We start from the raw sequence: 21,408 nt of genomic DNA on the forward strand, positions 1-21,408 counted from the left end.
AGGGTTTTCCAGTCGGTCCTTTCGGAGAGACATTGTAAGAGTGTGAGATTTGTCAGGATTGAAAGACATGTTCCACTTGTTTGACCAGTCTGTGATTTTGTCCAGGTCTGCAGAGAGTGAGGAGGCTGCAGACTGCCGATCTGAGGGATGAGGGATGGAGCGGCAGATAGTGGAGTCATCAGCAAAGAGATAGAGAGGATTTTCCAGAGAGTCTGAGAGATCATTGATGAAGATCAGAAATAGCATAGGGCCCAGAACACTACCTTGGGGAACTCCAGCCAGAACATGAAGGGGAGATGAGAGAAATCCATTCAGGGCCACACGTTGCCCACAACCAGAGAGGAAGTCCACAAGCCATGAGTGGAGATTTCCATGGATACCATAGGAGGAGAGTTTGTTGAGCATAGCTGGGTGCCAGACCGTATCGAAGGCACGTGATATGTCAAGTGAGACAGCTCTGATTTCCTCTTTGGCATTGAGGACCTCCATCCATTGTTGAGACAGCAGAAGCAACATGTCCAGAGTAGAATGACGTGGTCTGAATCCAAATTGATGATCAGAGATCAAGCCATTGGAGAAGAGGAAGGATTTGATACCCGAAGCAATGATGCCCCCGACTTTGCTGATAATTGGAAGCAGGCTGATTGGTCTGTAGTTGCAAGGATCTGTTTTTGCACCTTTTGGTGTTAAGCGGTAATGTTTGCTGATTTCCAAGATGCAGGCAGATGACCTTGAGCAAAAGAGAGGGTGAAAAGAACAGAGAGAGGGTGAGATTGAGCGACAGAGCAGGATTTTAGGACCCGTGGGCTGATGCCGTCTGGTCCATTTGCAGAATCAGAGTCGAGGTTTGACAAAAACTTCTCCACCTTGTCAGGAGAGAAGGACACGGAGTCCAGGAGCAGTTGGGTTCGACTGGGAAAGGTGGGAACAGAGAGAGATGGGTTTGGGACACAATATTTTGAGGCAAACACAGAGTTGAGGCATTCGGCTTTGTCATGTGCTGTGTCAACTGTGTAGCCATTTGAGGTAAGGGAGGGGATGGAGGGGGAACAAACACCAGAAACGGATTTGACCAGACGCCACCAGGATTTGGAGGAAGGAGACAGGTTTGAGAGTTCAATCTTGAGTGTGGAGTGATAGTGCTTCCTGGCACTCCTGAGTGTAGACACACACTTGTTCCGAGCTTGGTGGAAGGAACTGAGATTGCCTTCAGTTGGATTAGCCTTCCAAGAGGCAAAGGCAAGTTGTTTCAGGGCAACTGCCTCACCACAAGATTCAGTGTACCATGGACGGGAGGAAGGGTAAGACAACTGAAGATGAGATGGGATAAATCTGTGCATGAGAGAGAGCAGTTTGCTTTGGAAGAATTCCCAGGAAGTATTGATGTCAGAGGCAGTAGAGATGGGAGACCAGTCCAGGTGATTGATGGCTGCTTGCAGCCCGTGCCAGTCGACCTGAGTGAAATTCCAGACTCGTCGGCGATGAGGAGGCTCTCTGAGAATGGCCAGAGAGATGGCCACTTTAACAAGCACATGATCAGAAGAACCGATTGGAGCAGAAGAAGAGCAGCAGACATTTGCAGGGAAGTTAGTCATAACCAAGGCCAGAAGAGAAGATACTCCATTGACTGAGATCCGGGTCGGGAAATTGACAGATTGTGTCAGTCCCAATGAGTCGCAGAAGTCCTTTGCTGAGATGCCATGGCTGGGGAGAGAGGAACCCACACCCAGCCAGCTGGCATGATGACAGTTGAAGTCGCCACATATGAGGAAGAGAGAGTTTGGATGAGTTGATAGAAGTTGGTCCATGTTGTCCGACAGCGAAATGTAAATGGAGTCATCACTGTTTGGAGGATGGTACAGAACACATATAAACAAAAGGTGGGAGCGGAGAGGAAGCCGTAGCCAGAGGTACTCGTGGGGGTGGGGTGGAGAGAGGGCAGTGCAAGCAGAGTGAGGAAGAGAGTTTTTGATAAAGATAGTCACCCCACCACCAGGACGAGGCTCAGGTCTATCATACCGGAGGAGGGAGTAACCAGGAAGAGATATTGAGGAATCAGAGACATCTTGAAGGAGGAAAGTTTCTGTTAAGCAGATCAAGTCTCACAAATCTCACACTCTTACTATGTCTCTCCGAAAAGATCGACTGGACAACCCTCCCATCTACTTTCTCAACAATCCTCTCCAAGAAGTTCTGTCGCTCAAGATTTTGGGTCTCACTATCTGCCATGATCTTTCTTGGGAAAACCACATTTCCAAGCTGGCCTCCAAAGCCAGTCGCCGACTGGGCATCCTCCGTCGTGCGAAGTCCTTCCTCGGCACACCTGAGCTCCTCACCACATACAAGGCTTTCATCCGCAGCTCAATGGAATACTGTTCTCCCCTATGGGCCGGTGCTCCTGCCTCACACCTAGCTCGGCTTCACGCTGTTGAAACCAAAGCTTTCAGAATTATTGGAATCTCCCACGATGAAGCTATCTCTGAGGGCCTTTCACTCACTCACCGCAGGCAGGTAGGTGGTCTTTCTGTCTTCTACCGACTCCTCTCCGGCCTTGCACCCCCAGCTCTCTCTGTGCTCTGTCCCGAAAATATTCCTACAGGTCGCACCAAGATCTGCCAGCAACCCTCTGATGGTTAAACTGCCGAAATCTCGGCTCTCCGCTCACCTTCACTCTTTCATTCCTCTTTTCTCCCGCCTCTGGAACAAACTCCCTCACTCCCTTCAATCCCACTCCTCCCTCCAGGTCTTTAAAACAGCTGTTCACCACCATCTCTTATCTTCCCCCATCCAAAACCTTGATCTTTTCTACCCCCGCTAATTCACCCCAGATCCACCTTGTTTGAAATTCCAACTTCTTTCCTGGAAGTCCTGGCAGTGTCCATATGTTTTATACCTCTCCCACTGCCCCCTTCCCACGCCCCCCCCCCCCCAAAGCCCTCGCCCTCTCTCAGATCTCTCGATGTCTCCATGTCTCTCGGTCCCTGCTCTCAAATGTTGTGTTTGTGTCCTTCCCCCTCTCTCCCCATCTTGTCTACCGCTCCCTATGTTATATGTTTTATGTGTCGGTTTGTCTTTCTGTGTGATTAATGTTCGCTCTTTCACGAGCCTCGATCTTGTATACAAAAAAAAAAGAAAAAAAGTCTGGATTGTCAGAAGCAAGCTGAATGGAGAGATCAATCAGGTTTGAGTGAAGGCCCCGGATGTTTGAGGTCCATACCGTTAATGAGGAGAGAGGGGGAGCATCAGGTGCAGGACAGGGGAGGGGTAGGATCAGATGAAGGATAAGAGGGGGAGGTAGGAAGAGCAGTTGATAGTGTGTCAGAGATTACAGAAGAGTTCCAAGAAAGGGAAGGATGAGGAGGACGAAAGGTTTAATGGTGATGGGATGAGGCACAGTGAGGGGTTGTTTGAGGGGGGGGGGGGGGGCAGAGGAAGGTCGAAGGTTGGGGGGAGGTGGAGGTATGAGATAGAAGGGAGACGAAGTGGGGATGAGGCAACTTTGAGAATGAGGTGGGAGGGGGGAGAATTTGGGAGGGATGTTTGGGGGGGAGATTTGAAGGGGAGGGGTTGGGGGGGAGTTTTGAATGGGAGGGGCAAGGGGAGAGTTTAGGAGGGCAAGGGCAAGGGGGGAGTTTAGGAGGGGAGGGGCAAGGGGGGAGTTTGGCAGGGGAGGGGCAAGGGGGGAGATTTGGAGGGGAGGGGCAAGGGGGGAGATTTGGAGGGGAGGGGCAAGGGGGGAGTTTAGGAGGGGAGGGGCAACGGGGGAGATTTGGAGGGGAGGGGCAAGGGGGAGATTTGGAGGGGAGGGGCAAGGGGGAGATTTGTAGGGGAGGGGCAAGGGGGGAGATTTGGAGGGGAGGTGCAAGGGGGGAATTTGGAAAGTGGATGATTAATGAAAGATGAACATTTTTAACAAATTGGGTTTGTTGTGATTTTCAAGTTAGCAATCCATTTCAGAACGATGGAGGAGGGGTGGAATGAATGAGAATTTAGAGCATGTAGTGAGAAAGAATTATAAGAGATTGAATATTTTTTTGAAATGGAATGAGTTGAAGAGGAAATTGAAAGGAGCCTTTTAAATAGGAAGAAAAACAGCGTGTTGTAATATACGACTGAATAAAACACTCCAGGGGAAAGTTTAAACATATTTAAACAGAACCGTGAAGAACAATCTTATATTCACAAAAATACCAATGGGGAGAGGGAGCCTAGAGGGACAACCACGAGTCACTTGAACAGGGCAAAAGGTGGATGGTAAGGCGATAGTGGGGGCGGGGCGGGACAGCGCACGTGGACAGAGGCAAAAGCACACGATGGGACAAAATCACACAAGGAGAAAGGGAAATAAAAGTTGTTTTTTTTGGGGGTGGGGGGGTGGGGGGAGGGTTACAACGTCAGACAAAGAGTAGATGTTCGGTGAAGTTTGGGGGAGAAGGGAAAATCAAAAAACCTAGCAAAAACAGCGAAGGAAGGAACAAACTTCGACGGGGGAAGCTTGAGGCTGCTAGGCCTCACACGTGGCGCGGCAAACAGAAACGATTAATTTATGAAAGATAAACACCGAGAAACTCCCAAGGGACACACTATAGGTTCACACATCGAAAGATGAATACAGTTTCGACAAAATACAATTGTGAACAGACTTAACTTTGAAAACGTGGAGACCGTGTGGAGCTTCGAAAATCCGTGACGTCGTCTCCAAGATCTCGCGAGATCACCCAAAATCTTGCGATCACTCTTAATCGCTTGCTCCGTTTTCAAAGTGGCTGATACAGAACGACTGGCTTGGTAAGCGATCGCAAGCAACTTGATAACGGAACACACCCAGGTCGCAATACTTTGTTTTCTCTGTTCACGCTCGATGGGATTATTAGGTTGTCCCTCGTACATGAGCGTTACTGCCTTGTTTTGAAGTATTGTTTTAGGTTCATGTTTCCATGAGTTTTCTGGAACTAGATATTGAGGTTTTTGTCGTTGTTGTGCCAGTGGATTACTTGACATACTTTGTTGTGCTTTTGTGTGTGCAGCTGATCTGACATGAGTTTTCACACCCTGAGAGGAGGTGATGTGTGTCTTGTGTTTCCACCTTATACTATAACCTTAAAATAGGGGCAATACTCACTTCCGGTTCCTCTGGAGAAGAGGCATCCTTCGATCTCTCCACGTCATCAAAGTTCAGTATTGTTACGTTTGTTGGGGGTAGACAATGATTACCTTCGAGCCAGGTTGAGTGTATTGAATGGTGTGCTCTGACTGCCGTGAAGAAGAAGAAATCTTGATGGATCATAAGTAGGAAATTCGTTCAGACCGGATGTCATGTCAGTGTATCTTCATCCCCATGAGAGGGGTGGGGTTTGTTAATTATCTAGGGATTATGGGAAAATTAATCCCCTGTATGTAATTGCCCCTCAAAACTTTTCCTGTGTTCCCTATGACACCACACGACACCCACCTAATAAGAAATCGGCCATTAACCACACTAATTAAAAACCAACCGGAAACCAGGCATCAAACACTATCGCTGATAACACCGACTTGGTGAGCACACAGGACAGGCAGCTTCGTGAAGCCATGCCTTGAAGACCAGTGATTGGTCCAGGATTTGATTGGCGAAAAGACTGCTAAGATGAGACTCGCTGATAGGAGACGGAGACGTTGTGGGATGATATCGGAGCCTCAAGGACAAAACAATTGGAGCGGCGGACATTTTGTCTCTCTCGGGTTCTGGTTCTGGTGATGAACGGTCGTGTGCTGAAATTTTCTGCTTCTTGTTCTGGATTCCATAGCGAACGGTCGATATTGCTCTTGCGCAAGGAAGGTTCATCGCACGAACGGTCGTGTTCCGACATCTTGATCGTGATTGTGAGGAGGAAAAGCTGCAGACCGAGAACTGTGGTTTCCCACACAAGGACAATGAAGATGAGCGTGGCTGGGCGAACGCGGGTATGCGAGGCCTAGTTCGCGCCCACGGCAGTGCAGTGCGTGCATTTTCCCGCCAAGGCCTCAGACGATACCTGACGAGATACACCAGCCGATTTGAGCTAAGTGCCACAAATTACACGGATTTATTTTCCAGTTCTTTTATCCCTTGTGTTGCAATCGAGTCTGTGTGGGGGTGCTCCAATTAGGAATTTAGGTTTGCCGTGTTTTATTCTGCAACCGACATTTCGTGTTTTAAAGCCGGCATTTACTTGTACATTTTAATTCCGTGTCGGTTTGAGTTGATTTATTGCAGGGTCGAGGACGTCGGGTGGAACCTTCCAGGTAAGTTCGTCATCCCCCTTTCCCTCACGTGTAAAGAATACCGTCATTTTGGATTGAACGCCTGGGAGTAAAGCTCGTTTGGTGATCTATGTCACCCTGCGGTGTGAACCACACAGGGTAGTCACATGACAGTATTTTCCCTTTCGTGTCTTTGTCAAATTTCCACTCGTTATTTTATTGCTTATGTGTTACTGTGTGTTTCTTGTTAGTCTTGGTTTGTTGTTCATGCAAACTTGTGTGTAATTAATCGTTTTCTGTTCGCACCGCGTGCGCAGCCTGGAACCTTGAGGCTTCCCTCCCCCCATCGGTGTTTTGTGAATTTAAGTTCTTTCCTTCGCTGTATTGCTTTTTCTTTGATTTTATTTTTTTCCCCTAACTCTCCCAAACATCTTATCCTTTGTCTAACGTTTTAAATACAATTTTTTTCCCTTCTCTCCTCGCGGGCCCCGCCCACGTGTGCTGTTGTCTCGCCCCGCCCCCTTTATCTCATTTTCTTCCACTTCTTTCTTCCATCTCCAGCCAATACTCACCTTTCCAATTCTAGTTTCCACCCGACTCCTTCAACCCTTTCTCCTTCTTTCTCAGATCCACGCCCTCACTTCAGGGATTTTTCCCAGAGTGTATTTTCACGGTTTTGTTTAAATATTGTTACGTTTGTGGGGGGTACCAATACTATACCTTCAGGCCAGATAGGATTGTTTAGGGTAGTGTGCCCCGACTGTCGTGAAGAAGAAGAAACCTGTAACTTAAGTCAGCTCCGTGTGACCGGAAAGGTTGTATAATTGTCTTCATTGATAGGGGTGGGGCTATGCTAATTATTTAGGGTATAAGAATATTCCCTGTATGTAAATCGTGGTTTTTCCTTTGTTCCTTATTACACACACCACACCAGCCTTGCACCGAAATTAATAATACTAAATAAAAGCCACCAGGATTCAGACATTGAACACTACCACTGATGCGACCAGCCGAGTCATCGCAGCACCAAGCAGGCAGGGCTGTGGGGGCCCCGCCACGAGAGGTGATGATTGGTCAGGGTGATGGACTGCTGCGATGGCACTCGCTGATTGGAGCGCACGGGTGACGTCAGATGGAAGGTTCCAGGACCAGGAACGAAAAGGCAGAGCATCGCGATTCTCTTGCTCTCTTTGTGTCCCGCGTTGATAGCGAGCGAGACACTCCATGCTATGCTAAATAATAAAAGCCATTTTGAAGTGGAGTTCAGAGCAAGATGATTCGTTCAGGGCTTCCACACAACTGTTAAGTTTTTCCATGGTTCTCGTGCATTATGATGCCAAGAAAGACCGACTACTCGCATGTGATGCTTCACCATATGGGGTTGGGGCAGTGTTGTCTCATCGTATGCCAGATGGAACAGAGAACACCATCGCTTTTGCTTCACGCAACCTGGAAGCAGCTGAAAACAAATACTCTCAACTTGAGAAAGAGGGCCTGGCGGTGTTTTTTTTATTTAATTTTTTTTGTTTTTTTTTGTATACAAGATCGAGGCTCGTGAAAGAGTTAACATTAATCACACAAAAAGTCAAACCGACACATAAAACACAAACTAAGGGGAGCGGTCGACAAGATGGGGAGAGAGGGGGAAGGACACAAACACAACATTTTAGAGCAGGGACATCAAGAGAAATGTGGGAGGGGTAGGGCTTGAGGGGAGGTGGGAGAGGTATAAAACATGAATACTGCAAGGACTTCCAGGAAAGAAGTTGGAATTTCAAAATAAAGTGTATCTGGGGTGAATTAGCGGGGGTAGAAAAGATCAAGGTTTTGGATGGGGGAAGATAAGAGATGGTGGTGAACAGCTGTTTTAAAGACCTGGAGGGAGGAGTGGGATTGAAGGGAGTGGGGGAGTTTGTTCCAGAGGCAGGAGAAAAGTGGAATGAAAGAGTGAAGGTGAGCAGAGAGCCTAGATTTTGGCAGTTCAACCATAAGAGGGTTGCTGGCAGATCTTGTGCGACTTGTAGGAATATTAGGGGGACAAAGCACAGAGAGAGCTGGGGGAGCAATGCCGGAGAGGAGTCGGTAGAAGACAGAAAGACCCCCAAACTGCCTGCGGTCAGTGAAGGAAAGGTCCTCGGAGTTAGCTTCATCGCAGGAGATTCCAATGATTCTGAAAGCTTTGGTTTCAACAGCATGAAGCTGAGCTAGGTGAGAGGCAGGAGCACCGGTCCAGAGGGGGAACAGTATTCCATTGAGCTGTGGATGAAAGCCTTGTATGCGATGAGGAGCTCAGGTGTGCCCATAAAGGACTTCGCACGACGGAGGATGCCCGGTCGCACGACTTCGCACGACTGGCTTTGGAGGCCAGCTTGGAAATGTGGTTTTCCCAAGAAATATCATGGCAGATAGTGAGACCCAAAAGCTTGAGTGACAGAACTTCTCGGAGCGGAATGTTGAGAAAGTAGATGGGAGGGTTTTTCAGTCAGTCTTTTCGGAGAGACATAGTAAGAGTGTGAGATTTGTCAGGAATGAAAGACATGTTCCACTTGTTTGACCAGTCTGTGATTTTGTCCAGGTCTGCAGAGAGTGAGGAGGCTGCAGACTGCCGATCTGAGGGATGAGGGATGGAGCGGCAGATAGTGGAGTCTTCAGCAAAGAGATTGAAGAGGAGTTTGTTTCACCCGTCTTTTTTTGATTCACAATCTTATGATGAAAAGCCAGATTATACAGGATCCTTTGAGAATTTTAAAGCTTTGACGCACCAAATCGCTCCATGGAGGCCGCCATCTTGCGGATGCGGAAGTATGCATAAAAAATTGCAAAAAAGTTCAATAGGAGTTTGTTTCACCCGTCTTTTTTTGATTCACAATCTCATGTTGAAAAGCCAGATTTTGCAGGATCCTTTGAGAATTTCGAAGCTTTGAAGCACCAAATCACTCCATGGAGGCCGCCATCTTGCGGATGTGGAAGTATGCCTAAAAAATTGCGAAAAAGTTCAAAAGGAGTTTGTTTCACCCGTCTTTTTTTGATTCACAATCTTACGTTGAAAATCCAGATTTTGCTGGATCCTTTGCGAATTTCGAAGCTTTGACACACCAAATCGCTCCATGGAGGCTGCCATCTGGCGGATGCGGAAGTATGCATAAAAAATTGCGAAAAAGTTCAAAAGGAGTTTGTTTCACCGGTCTTTTTTTGATTCACAATCTTATGTTGAAAATCCAGATTTTGCTGGGTCGTTTGAGAATTTCGAAGCTTTGATGCAACAAATCGCTCCATGGAGGCCGCCATCTTGCGGATACGGAAGTATGCATGAAAAATTGCGAAAACGTTCAATAGGAGTTTGTTTCACCCGTCTTTTTTTGACCCACAATCTTATGTTGAAAATCCAGATTTTGCAGGATCCTTCAAGAATTTCGAAGCTTTGATGAACCAAATCGCTCCATGGGGGCCGCCATGTTGCGTATGCGGAAGAATGCATCAAAAATTGCGGAAAAGTTCAATCGATATTTGTTTCACCCGTCTTTTTTTGATTCACAATCTTATGTTGAAAAGCCAGATTTTGCAGGATCCTTTGAGAATTTTGAAGCTTTGACGCACCAAATCGCTCCATGGAGGCTGCCATCTTGCGGATGTGGAAGTATGCATCAAAAATTGCGAAAAAGTTCAATCGGAGTTTGTCTCACCCGTCTTTTTTTGATTCACAATCTTATGTTGAAAAGCCAGGTTTTGGAGGATCCTTTGAGAATTTTGAAGCTTTAACGAACCAAATAGCTCCATGGAGGCTGCCATCTTGCGGATGTGGAAGTATGCATAAACAATTGTGAAAAAGTTCAAAAGGAGTTTGTTTCACCCGTCTGTTTTTTGATTCACCATCCTATGTTGAAAAGCCAGGTTTTGCAGGATCCTTTGCGAATTTCGAAGCTTTGACACACCAAATCGCTCCATGCAGGCCGCCATCTTGCGGATGCGGAAGTTTGCATAAAAAATTGCGAAAAAGTTCAAAAGGAGTTTGTTTCACCCGTCTTTTTTTGATTCACAATCTTATGTTGAAAAGCCAGGTTTTGCAGGATCCTTTGAGAATTTCGAAGCTTTGACGAACCAAATCGCTCCATGGAGGCCGCCATCTTGCGGATGCGGAAGTAGGCATAAAAAATTGCGAAAAAGTTCAAAAGGAGTTTGTTTCACCCCTCTTTTTTTGATTCACAATCTTATGTTGAAAATCCAGATTTTGCTGGATCCTTTGCGAATTTCGAAGCTTTGACACACCAAATCGCTCCATGGAGGCCGCCATCTTGCATATGCAGAAGTATGCATAAAAAATTGTGAAAAAGTTCAAAAGGAGTTTGTTTCACCTGTGTGTTTTTGATTCACAATCTTATGTTGAAAATCCAGATTTTGCTGGGTCGTTTGAGAATTTCGAAGCTTTGACGCACCAAATCGCTCCATGGAGGCCGCCATCTTGCGGATGCGGAAGTAGGCATAAACAATTACGAAAAAGTTCAACAGGAGTTTGTTTCACCCGTCTTTTTTTGATTTACAATTTATGTTGAAAAGCCAGATTTTGCAGGATCCTTTGAGAATTTGGAAGCTTTCACACACCAAATTGCTCCATGGAGGCCGCCATCTTGCGGATGCTTAAGTGTGCATAAAAAATTGTGAAAAAGTTCAAAAGGAGTTTGTTTCACCGGTCTTTTTTTGATTCACAATCTTATGTTGAAAATCCAGATTTTGCAGGATCCTTTAAGAATTTCGAAGCTTTGACGAACCAAATCGCTCCATGGAGGCCGCCATCTTGCGTATGCGGAAGAATGCATCAAAAATTGCGAATAAGTTCAATCGGAGTTTGTTTCACCCGTCTTTTTTTGATTCACAATCTTATGTTGAAAAGCCAGATTTTGCAGGATCCTTTGAGAATTTTGAAGCTTTGACGCATCAAATCGCTCCATGGAGGCTGCCATCTTGCGGATGTGGAAGTATGCATCAAAAATTGCGAAAAAGTTCAATAGGAGTTTGTCTCACCCGTCTTTTTTTGATTCACAATCTTATGTTGAAAAGTCAGGTTTTGCAGGATCCTTTGAGAATTTCGAAGCTTTGAGGAACCAAATAGCTCCATGGAGGCCGCCATCTTGTGGATGTGGAAGTTTGCATAAACAATTGTGAAAAAGTTCAATAGGAGTTTGTTTGTCCCGTCTTTTTTTGATTCACAATCCTATGTTGAAAAGCCAGGTTTTGCAGGATCCTTTGAGAATTTCGAAGCTTTGACGCACCAAATCGCTCCATGGAGGCCGCCATCTGGCGGATGCTGAAGTATGTATGAAAAAATTGCGGAAACGTTCAATAGGAGTTTGTTTCACCCGTCTATTTTTGATTCACAATCTTATGGTGAAAAGCCAGGTTTTGCAGGATCCTTTGAGAATTTCAAAGCTTTGACACACCAAATCGCTCCATGGAGGCCGCCATCTTGCGGATGTGGAAGTATGCATAAAAAATTGCGAAAAGGTTCAATAGGAGTTTGGTTCCCCCATCTTTTTTTGATTCACAATCTTATGTTGAAAAGCCATGTTTTTGCAGAATCCTTTGAGAATTTCGAAGCTTTGACGCACCAAATCGCTCCATGGAGGCCGCCATCTTGCGGATGCGGAAGTAGGCATAAACAATTGTGAAAAAGTTCAATAGGAGTTTGTTTCACCCATTTTTCTTTGATTCACTATTTATGTTGAAAAGCTAGATTTTGCAGGATCCTTTGAGAATTTCGAAGCTTTGACGCACCAAATCGCTCCATGGAGGCTGTCATTTTGCGGATGTGGAAGTATGCATAAAAAATTGCGAAAAAGTTAAATAGGAGTTTGTTTCACCCGTCTTTTTTTGATTCACAATCTTTTGTTGAAAAGCCAGATTGCTGGATCCAATGAGAATTTCGAAGCTTTGATGCACCAAATCGTTCCATGGAGGTCGCCATCTTGCAGATGCGGAAGTATGCATCAAAAATTGCGAAAAAGTTCAATAGGCGCCTGCGGAACTACGTAACCTCCGGTTAGTGCACCCTTTGTGACAATAGTCGCGACTCGGGCATTTTCGAAATTTTTCTCTTCTTTATGCCTTAGTCACATATGATGCTGCCGCCGCACGGTTCTGCGGTCTGCTGTTTGTAGATGGGATTTTTACAAATCGTACGGCTTTGCGGGCTGCGGCAGCAGTGTTCACAAATGTTACGGGGTCCGCACGGCAATCGTGAAAGTCATGAAATCAAAATGCGTGAGGAGACCGCAAGGCGAACCGCGAGGCGCCCTCACGGCGACCACAAGGCAATCGCAAGGCGCCGCACATTTGTTGCGGTTGTCACGGTTGCCATTAGGCCATCGTACGGCAGCACTAAAGTCACTGCACGGCCGCCATACGATATTTAGAACATCGTACGGCCATCTCACGGAGGTCGCAAGACCTTGCGATACTACATGCGGTGGGGTTGCGGCCTACGGCCTAGCGATTTCCGAAAAAAAGTTTAATGTCAAATTTAAAAAATCGTAAGCCCCTGCAACGAGCAAAAAACCTTGAGATCGCCTCACGGCTACCGTATCTACCGTGCGGCCACCGCACGGTTGTGGCAATTTTGTGGACTTACGGCCGCCGCCAACACGCCGCAGGCATTTGTGACCAAGGCATTAGTGGTAGACCTAAAAAGCCGAATTAGGCTTCAATCCCATGCTCCCATGCTCAGTAGGTTTGTCTGATTTATCATGTTGTCCTGCACCTACCGGTATTAGCGGTTTACATAAAGAAAGAAAGCTCAGTTTGATTAAGGACAGTCACATATTGCCGTTGAAACGGCGCTATCGTTTGATCTGTCGGCACTGATCTTTCTGCAAGCTCACTTCTTCTGGTGGAGGAAGCCGCAGTGGCTCATTGAGGCTTTGCAGTCGGGTACGAGTATGAAAGTGGACGAAATAGTCCGAATGGCCATCTTTTAAACTTGTACAACAGGACAGCAACCGGAAGGTCATTGTTGAACTTGTTTCAAGCTCTCGAGAGCGAAAATCCACCGGAAGTGCACCGGCGGCCATCATTTTCCTGGGCAGCTTCCGGTTGTTGTGGTTATTTTGTTATTGTTGATGTGTTTTTTTTCTTACTCTCGCGAGATTTAATAAAGCGTCAGTGAGACTTAGCACGGTGATTGCGTTTAGTTGCTGTATTTATGATCGCCACACCATGGAAGACCTACACGAAAGCCGTTTGTCCCGTTTGTATTTAGGTTTTGGTCAGAGACCCCCGTCTGTTTTTCCTTTTATTTTAGCAGCAGGAGCCTCTGGAATTCCACCATTAATACCACAGGAATTCCTTCTCCGACTTCGTATCGTCGACGTTGTAACGCAACAGCACACACTTCCTTTGGGTTTGGTAGTTTGTGAACCTGCTGCCTTTTGTCGACTATTTCTTCCATGAGCCTCGACACTTGTGTAAAAAATAAAATACGTATGTACAAGAGGGCGTACCTCGGATGTGGATTCGGACCGGAGCCAAAATCGAGGACAAAGACAATCTTTTGGTGGAAACAAAATGGCCGATGGTACAATTAGGGTGGTTTCAGAACCGCCCGAGCAACATCCGATCCGGTTAGTACAGAGATTACTCAGATTAGTGCTCGGGACGCATCCAAGTTCGAGTTGGGGCGTGGTCTACGGAGATCCGAGAAGGGATGAAAACTCCATCAGATTGAATGAAGAAGAAGATGCAGTGACGGAAGAAGAGCACGTGGTCCCCTGTTTCGCTGTCCCTCGGTTCTGTTGTACCAGAATGAATTGTCCCGAAGTTACAAACACCGAGTTGTGTCCGATGAACCGAGATCTCTCAGGTGAGAAACACAAGGTGAACCCTCCGGGATCCACGAGAATCTCTGATGGGAGGAACCTGCTCGGTCCGGGAAAATCTCCCGGGGACAAGGAGTTCGGACCCGGTACGTGACGTTCTTGTTCCCGTGCGGGGTCCGTGCTGTGCGCTATGTACGTTAATAGTTTATGTGGGAATCACACCATGTACGGATCGGGTTCAGTCGTTCAATATCGTGTCGATGTCCTGATCGGGTCCCCTCGTACAATCTCGTGTCGATGTCCTGATCGGGTTCCTTCGTACAATATCGTGTCGATCTTCTGATCGGTTCCCTCGTACAAGATCGTGTCGATCTTCTGATCGGGTTCCCTCGTACATGATCGTGTCGATCTTCTGATCGGGTTCCCTCGTACAAGATCGTGTCGATCTTCTGATCGGGTTCCTTCGTACAATATCGTCTCGATCTTCTGATCGGTTCCCTCGTACAAGATCGTGTCGATCTTCTGATCGGGTTCCCTCGTACAAGATCGTGTCGATCTTCTGATCGGGTTCCCTCGTACAAGATCGTGTCGATCTTCTGATCGGGTTCCCTCGTACAATATCGTGTCGATGTCCTGATCGGGTTCCCTCGTACAAGATCGTGTCGATGTGCTGATCGGGTTCACTCGTACAATATCGTGTCGATGTCCTGATCGTTTTCCCTCGTACAATATCGTGTCGATCTTCTGATCGGGTTCCCTCGTACAAGATCGTGTCGATCTTCTGATCGGGTTCCCTCGTACAAGATCGTGTCGATCTTTTGATCGGGTTCCCTCGTACAAGATCGTGATTTTGAGGAGCAGTTCGATCGTTTCTCCCTGTTATAGACAAAATGAATGGAGGACTTGGGTTTATTTAGCAGAAAAGACCATGATGGGATCAGGCACATTAACCTGTAATTTATTAAGACTAGGGCATGCCCGTACTATATCTATATCTAAAATTATATCCCCCCCTCTATTTACATGAAATGGTTTGGTCCATGAAATGTTTTGGTCCATTCGCAACGCCAAAGCGAACGGCGAACGCTTTACATGAAATGGTTTGGTCCATGAAATGTTTTGGTCCATTCGCAACGCCAAAGCGAACGGCGAACGGCTTGCGAGTACAGTGACAATCCCCCCCCCCCCCCTCTATTTACATGAAACATGACATGAAATTTGTCCGTTTAATTAGTTTTAAAACATAGTTTAACGCCAACATATGGCATGCATGTACCCGTACTATCCGTAATGGCGCACGCTCTCACAGGAGCTCCGGAAGGTCGTATATCGCAGTTACGATGAATCGCAAATTAGTTTTTATTAGTTTTATTATTAGTTTTAAAACATAGTTTAACGCCAACATAGCGCCAACATAGTTTGCAAACGTGAAATAAATGAATACGCTCTCAAATGTGCCATCCGAGGCAGAGTGTGTTCGCCACGTTCGGCACACGCGATAGCTCGCTGCTCTCTGATTGGTTGAATCGTTTTTTGGACATAGCTCGGTAAGTAATTGTCCGATTAATATGAAACCTTGAAAAGGCATATCCTCGGGTCCCCAGCAATATACCTGGCAAGTTTAAAGTATATCGGACCCGTGGTTGTCGAGAAACAGCGGTCACAGACAAACAAACAAACACACAGAGATTACTGGAATTATAGATAGATGATAGTTCGGACGGTGTAAGATCGGAGTCTGTAAAGTATCTCGACAAACTGCGATCAATTGTCGTACGCGTTTATTCACTCTGCCGATCAAGGCCCGATTCACAGCAGCGCCATCCGAGCTCTGGCGTAGGGATACAACCCGGTCCCGGTGTAGGGATACAATGGTGAACATTTGCACTGCATACATGACATCCTCCCCTTTAAGTCCAAAATTACCAAGAGCAATACGTGCTAGATTTCCAGAATTGACATTTCAAAAGCAACATTTCCAAACCATGTGAAAATATGTGTGCAAACGGTTATGAGAATAATGAAAATACGTGAAAATAGAACATGTGTCAACGTGAAAAAAAAACATCTTCAAAGATTCAACCGGTCGGGTGCTTTTCTCTCACGCATTGAGCGTCGCGGTGTACCAGTGGATACAGAGTCTGAGGTGATTCCTTTGGGTCGCGGTGTACCAGTGGATACAGAGTCCGAGGTGATTCCTTTGGTCTCCACGAAGGGTGTAGCGTTTGCAGAGGTTTTCGGGGCATCCGAGCCGGCTGGAGCGGCCACGACGATCTCCGGCAGTGGCGGGTCGAACTGTTGTCCTGACTGTGACGATGCTGCAGGCTCCATCGACTCACAGTGACGGTAGGTTATGTGGTCCTGATGTCGACGAATTTCGCGGCCGTCCTGCAGGCGAATCACACTGGACAGTGGACCTGGCTTCTCGATGATATCTCCCGGTAGCCACGTCGCACCTGCACCAAAATTTCGGGCAAACACTGGATCTCCAATGTTGATACATCGACTGTTGGATGTCTTATCGTGCACCAACTTTTGATTAAGCTGGCTCTGATAAACATTTGATGATATGTCTGGTTTGAGATTGTCAAGTGTCGATCTCAAGTGTCGTTTCATCAATAACTCAGACGGAGCTGCACCGGTTGTTGATTGTGGCGTGATGCGGTATTTGAACAGGAGACGAGACAGCTTTGTTTCCAGGGTTCCCTCCTGAAGTTTCTGCAATCCGGATTTGATGATTCCCACGGATCGTTCGGCCAAGCCATTTGAAGCCTGGTGATGTGGGCTGACAAACTTATGTTTGATGCCGTTCCGACGTGTGAACTTGGCAAACTCGGTACTGGAAAAACACGAACCGTTATCACTCACGATCATCCTGGGCAGACCATGAGTGGCGAAACAGCGTCTGAGTCTTTCGATGACAATGGCTGACGTAGTACCACGCGTCACATAGGCATCAATCCATTTTGTGTGCGCGTCCGTAATTATTAGAATCATGCTGCCGTTAATAGGCCCGGCATAATCGAGATGTAGGCGATGCCACGGTTCGCTGGGCCATTCCCAGGGATGCAGTGGCGCTTTCGCAGGTGTATTCCGGGTGCTCTGGCAGGGGTAACAATGTCGAACATGATGTTCGATATCAGCATCAAGATTCGGCCACCACACATAGTTTCTGGCGAGTGACTTCATCTTCACAATCCCGGGGTGACAGTCATGGATTTCATCCATGACCCTGGAACGCAGATTTTTCGGGATCATGACACGACATCCCCAGAGTAGGCAACCATTTTCCACGCTGAGTTCGTTTTTACGTGCTTTAAAAGCCGCAAAATCTGGGGCACCCTCAGGTAGCAAATGCCATCCAAGCTGTACAGCCTGGACAGTTCTGGACAGAACGGGGTCTCGTCGAGTATGAGTGCGGATCTGGCCGGAATCGACAGCACAATCTTCCAGATGATCCATCAGTGCGATAATGGATCCTGGTGTAGGCGAATCGTCAACGGATTCTGGAAGGGGTAACCGACTCATGGCATCTGCATTTGTGATAGACGAACCGGGCTTATAACATATGGTGTAGTCATAAGCAGTGAGAAACAGGGACCAGCGGATGATCCTGGGCGGTAGTGTGTCAGATGTCGCCTTAGTTGGACCAAACAGACTGATCAGCGGCTTGTGATCAGTGCGAATCGTGAAATGATGTCCAAGAAGGTACTGGCGAAATTTGCCGACGCCGAAAACGATTCCCAATCCTTCCTTGTCAAGTTGGGAATAGTTTTTCTCTGCCGGGGACAATGTTCTGGATGCAAATGCAACCGGTCTTTCCGTACCATCAGGCATCACGTGCGATAATACACTCCCCACTCCATACCGACAGGCGTCGCATGTCAGCACAAGATCCTTCTCTGGATCAAAATGAACGAGAACATTGGACGATTTGAGCAGATCCTTAGAGGTCTGGAATGCTGATTGTTCAGTAGACCCCCAGCTCCAGGAGACTCCTTTCCTCAAAAGCCGATAAAGGGGGCCCAAAACGTCGGTCACGTCGGTCACATTTCCTCGTCGCCATGTAAAGTATCTCGACAAACTGCGATCAATTGTCGTACGCGTTTATTCACTCTGCCGATCAAGGCCCGATTCACAGCAGCGCCATCCGAGCTCTGGCGTAGGGATACAACCCGGTCCCGGTGTAGGGATACAATGGTGAACATTTGCACTGCATACATGACAGAGTCCATCAGTCAAATTAATTAATGAGGAAATTAGAGGATATTCGGCCCTTCATGTCTGTGGCACACCAACACTAAATAAAATAAATCCGTCAAAAGGACTTAATTTCATGAGGATGAATGGGGGGGGGGGGGGAGGGGTAATGGATTGGAGATGGGGGGGAGGGGTAATGGATTGGAGATGGGGGTTAGAGGAGTTAGGATGGCGGGGAGGGGGAGGGGTAATGGATTGGAGATGGGGGTTGGAGGAGTTAGGATGGCGGGGAGGGGGAGGGGTAATGGATTGGAGATGGGGGGGAGGGGGAGGGGTAATGGATTGGAGATGGGGGTTAGAGGAGTTAGGATGGCGGGGAGGCGGAGGGGTAATGGATTGGAGATGGGGGTTGGAGGAGTTAGGATGGCGGGGAGGGGGAGGGTTTAATGGATTGGAGATGGGGGTTAGAGGAGTGAGGGTGGCAGGGAGGGGGAGGGGTAATGGTTTGCAGATGGGGGTTAGAGGAGTTAGGATGGTGGGGAGGGGGAGGGGTAATGGATTGGAGATGGGGGTTAGAGGAGTTAGGATGGCGGGGACGGGGGGGGGGGGTTGGGTGGGGTTAGAGGAGTAAAGATTTGGTTGGGGGGGGGGGGGAGGGGTTAGAGGAATGAGGATTGGGAGTGAAGATGAGGACGTCATGACAGGAACAGAGATCTCACCCACATCCCTTTCTGTGTGACACATCCCAAGATTTCCCCTTCCATAATATAATCTCTGTATTTATTATTCTAACCCATCCTCAGCACTTTACAATTCTTCATGTTAAACTGAGTCTGCCAATCCTTTATTGATGTATTAAAGTATCGAGACTTTCCTGAATCTAATCTAATCGTGCGCTTTCTTTCCTTGCGATGGAGCATTCACTTTACGCTGTTTGTTTTGTTTTGCAGTAAATTACAAGAGGATTGTTGAGTAAGCGATGTCACTTTAAGTTGAGAATGCTCCAGCATCCATGTCGATCACGTAAAAATTAATAATGAAAAGACAATTTATAAGATATATTTCACAATTGAAACAAAGGTTCCCGATGTGTTTTGTTTATTTGTTTTTGCTTTTTCATTATTATTATTTTTTCGAAAAAGGTTTTTTTCAACATGGAATTCTCATTTTTAATGACATCACGCTGTGCAGGGGATGTGTCTGAGAAGGAATGGTCGCATGAACTTGTGCGATGTAAAATAAATGAAATACAGTTGTTGGGACATTTGTTTCAACGAGTCCCCGCCATCATTAATTTTGCTAGCACGAGTATGCATGTTTGGGTTTGGAGGTTAAAAAAATTGTAAGAAATTAACAGATCGTTAATTAACTATTAAGAATACTTATAATTAATTAACAAATAAACGGATCTAGAAATTAAATCCGTGTCAACCAAATTTAGCGTACGGGTTGTTCGGAACCAGACGCAGATGCTGGACACACAAAAAAAAAAATCCAACTAACCATTAGCCTCATCTTCACCTAACTCTCTCACCCCGCCGTGTGTTTTTTCTTGTACACAACTTCAAGTGGACATGTAAATATGTTTGTTGGTTGAATTTCACATTGATAGACCTTTCAGAGTTCATGAAACACCTTGAAAAGTTGAAAAACATTGCAAAACAATTACCAAAGCTGGATAGTATTCATAGCAAATTTACTCTGCGCAATCAACTTGGTGCAAGCCAACTCTTCTGTTTTTAAACGTTTTTTTCTTAATTTCATCCAATATGGCTGCCAGACCACATGAGCAATGACATCATAAATTAATATTCCCTCATATAATTGTTGCATAGATCACACTCAATAAATTTCAAACTGATCAGACTAAGTGTTGTCCCTGTCGAATTATGATGTCATAATTATGGCACCAATGACGTCATCGTTAACAACAGCTATTCCCCATATGGAGTTCTTTGCAATGAGCCACGTTTCAATTTTTTCCAAAGAGCAGTTTTGGAGATATGGAGGTGCAACGTTTTTCGGTTTTTCCAAGATGGCGCCCATACCACGTGACCTATGACATCATAATTATCATTTTTAAAAATTCTAGAGGAGAAGCCGTTCATATTCTGAAAATTTCGTGTCCATCAGACGAACAGTTGCAGATAAAGAAAAAAAATTCATACTCATCAGATCAAGCATTGTACTTGTCAAATTATGACATCATAATGAAGGCACCGATGACATCATCATTAACATATCTTATTCCCCATAGAGAGTCATTGACAATGAGCCATACTTCAATTTTTTCCTTTCAGCGGTTTGGGAGATATGGAGTTGTAACGTTTTTTCAAGATGGCGTCATCCATACCACGTGACCTATGACGTCATAATTATAAATAAAATAATTTGACAGGCCAAGGCACTCCCATGGTAAAAGTTCGTGTCAATTGGACCAACGTTTGCAGGGAAATTAATTTTAAAAATGCAGACACGTATGCACGGATGCCACACGTACGCAACCGAATGCCAAACCTTGCTTTTCGCTTCTCGAGCGCAAAGTAATTATGCTTGCTTTAAATGACAGCAGTTTAAACACAATTAAGAGGCCTTCCTTGCGATCCCATTAAAGCATTTATTGATTATATAATAAGGGGTAAAGGAAACATAGCAGCCCATATTAAGTCAGGGGAAAAGCAACCATATAATATGAGCTATGTTTGTTTGATGCTGTTTTGGACTTTCGTAACTTTGATCATTGACGTGTAAATGCCAATCTTTACTTTTATATTTTCTGGACAAGATTCGTATGCTATCATAAAATTTGTAGTCCAAAAAGAATGACCAAAGTACAGCAAGAGGTCCATAATGTAGAATAAAATCTTGATGCAACTCACAAGCTACACTGTTCGTCGGTTTTGATATTTTCTTGTCTTCATTTACATAATATATAAGCACAAATAAGTTAGCTCTTTTTTGCCACGTTACAACACACTTTCAGCACAGGACTCGGACTCTGATAGCTTGAACTCGGACTCGGACCAGGTGGGCTCGACTACAACAATGCTTCCCAGCGCGTCTGCCTCCATTTGCATCTCAAGCACTCCGCAAGGAAATATCAGCTGCAAAGTCAAAATCTTCAAGGTTGTTCTTCGATCATTCAATCCCTTTTTTACATGCTCCCGTTTGTTTCAAAGAA

General features: G+C 46.1%; 1 protein-coding gene across 1 annotated transcript in view; it reads left to right on the forward strand.

Annotated features, from left to right (window-relative positions):
* The window catches only part of LOC137428502 (uncharacterized), a 186,720-nt gene that overhangs the window by 142,593 nt on the left and 22,719 nt on the right, over positions 1 to 21,408 (forward strand). Inside the window, 1 exon segment of the mRNA XM_078777357.1 lies at positions 5,787 to 5,943. Within this exon segment, the coding sequence (XP_078633483.1) occupies positions 5,787 to 5,943 (157 nt within the window).

This window comes from Myxine glutinosa, chromosome 5 (genome assembly GCF_964187855.1).
Source record: "Myxine glutinosa chromosome 5, kmMyxGlut1.1, whole genome shotgun sequence".
NCBI lineage: Eukaryota > Metazoa > Chordata > Myxini > Myxiniformes > Myxinidae > Myxine > Myxine glutinosa.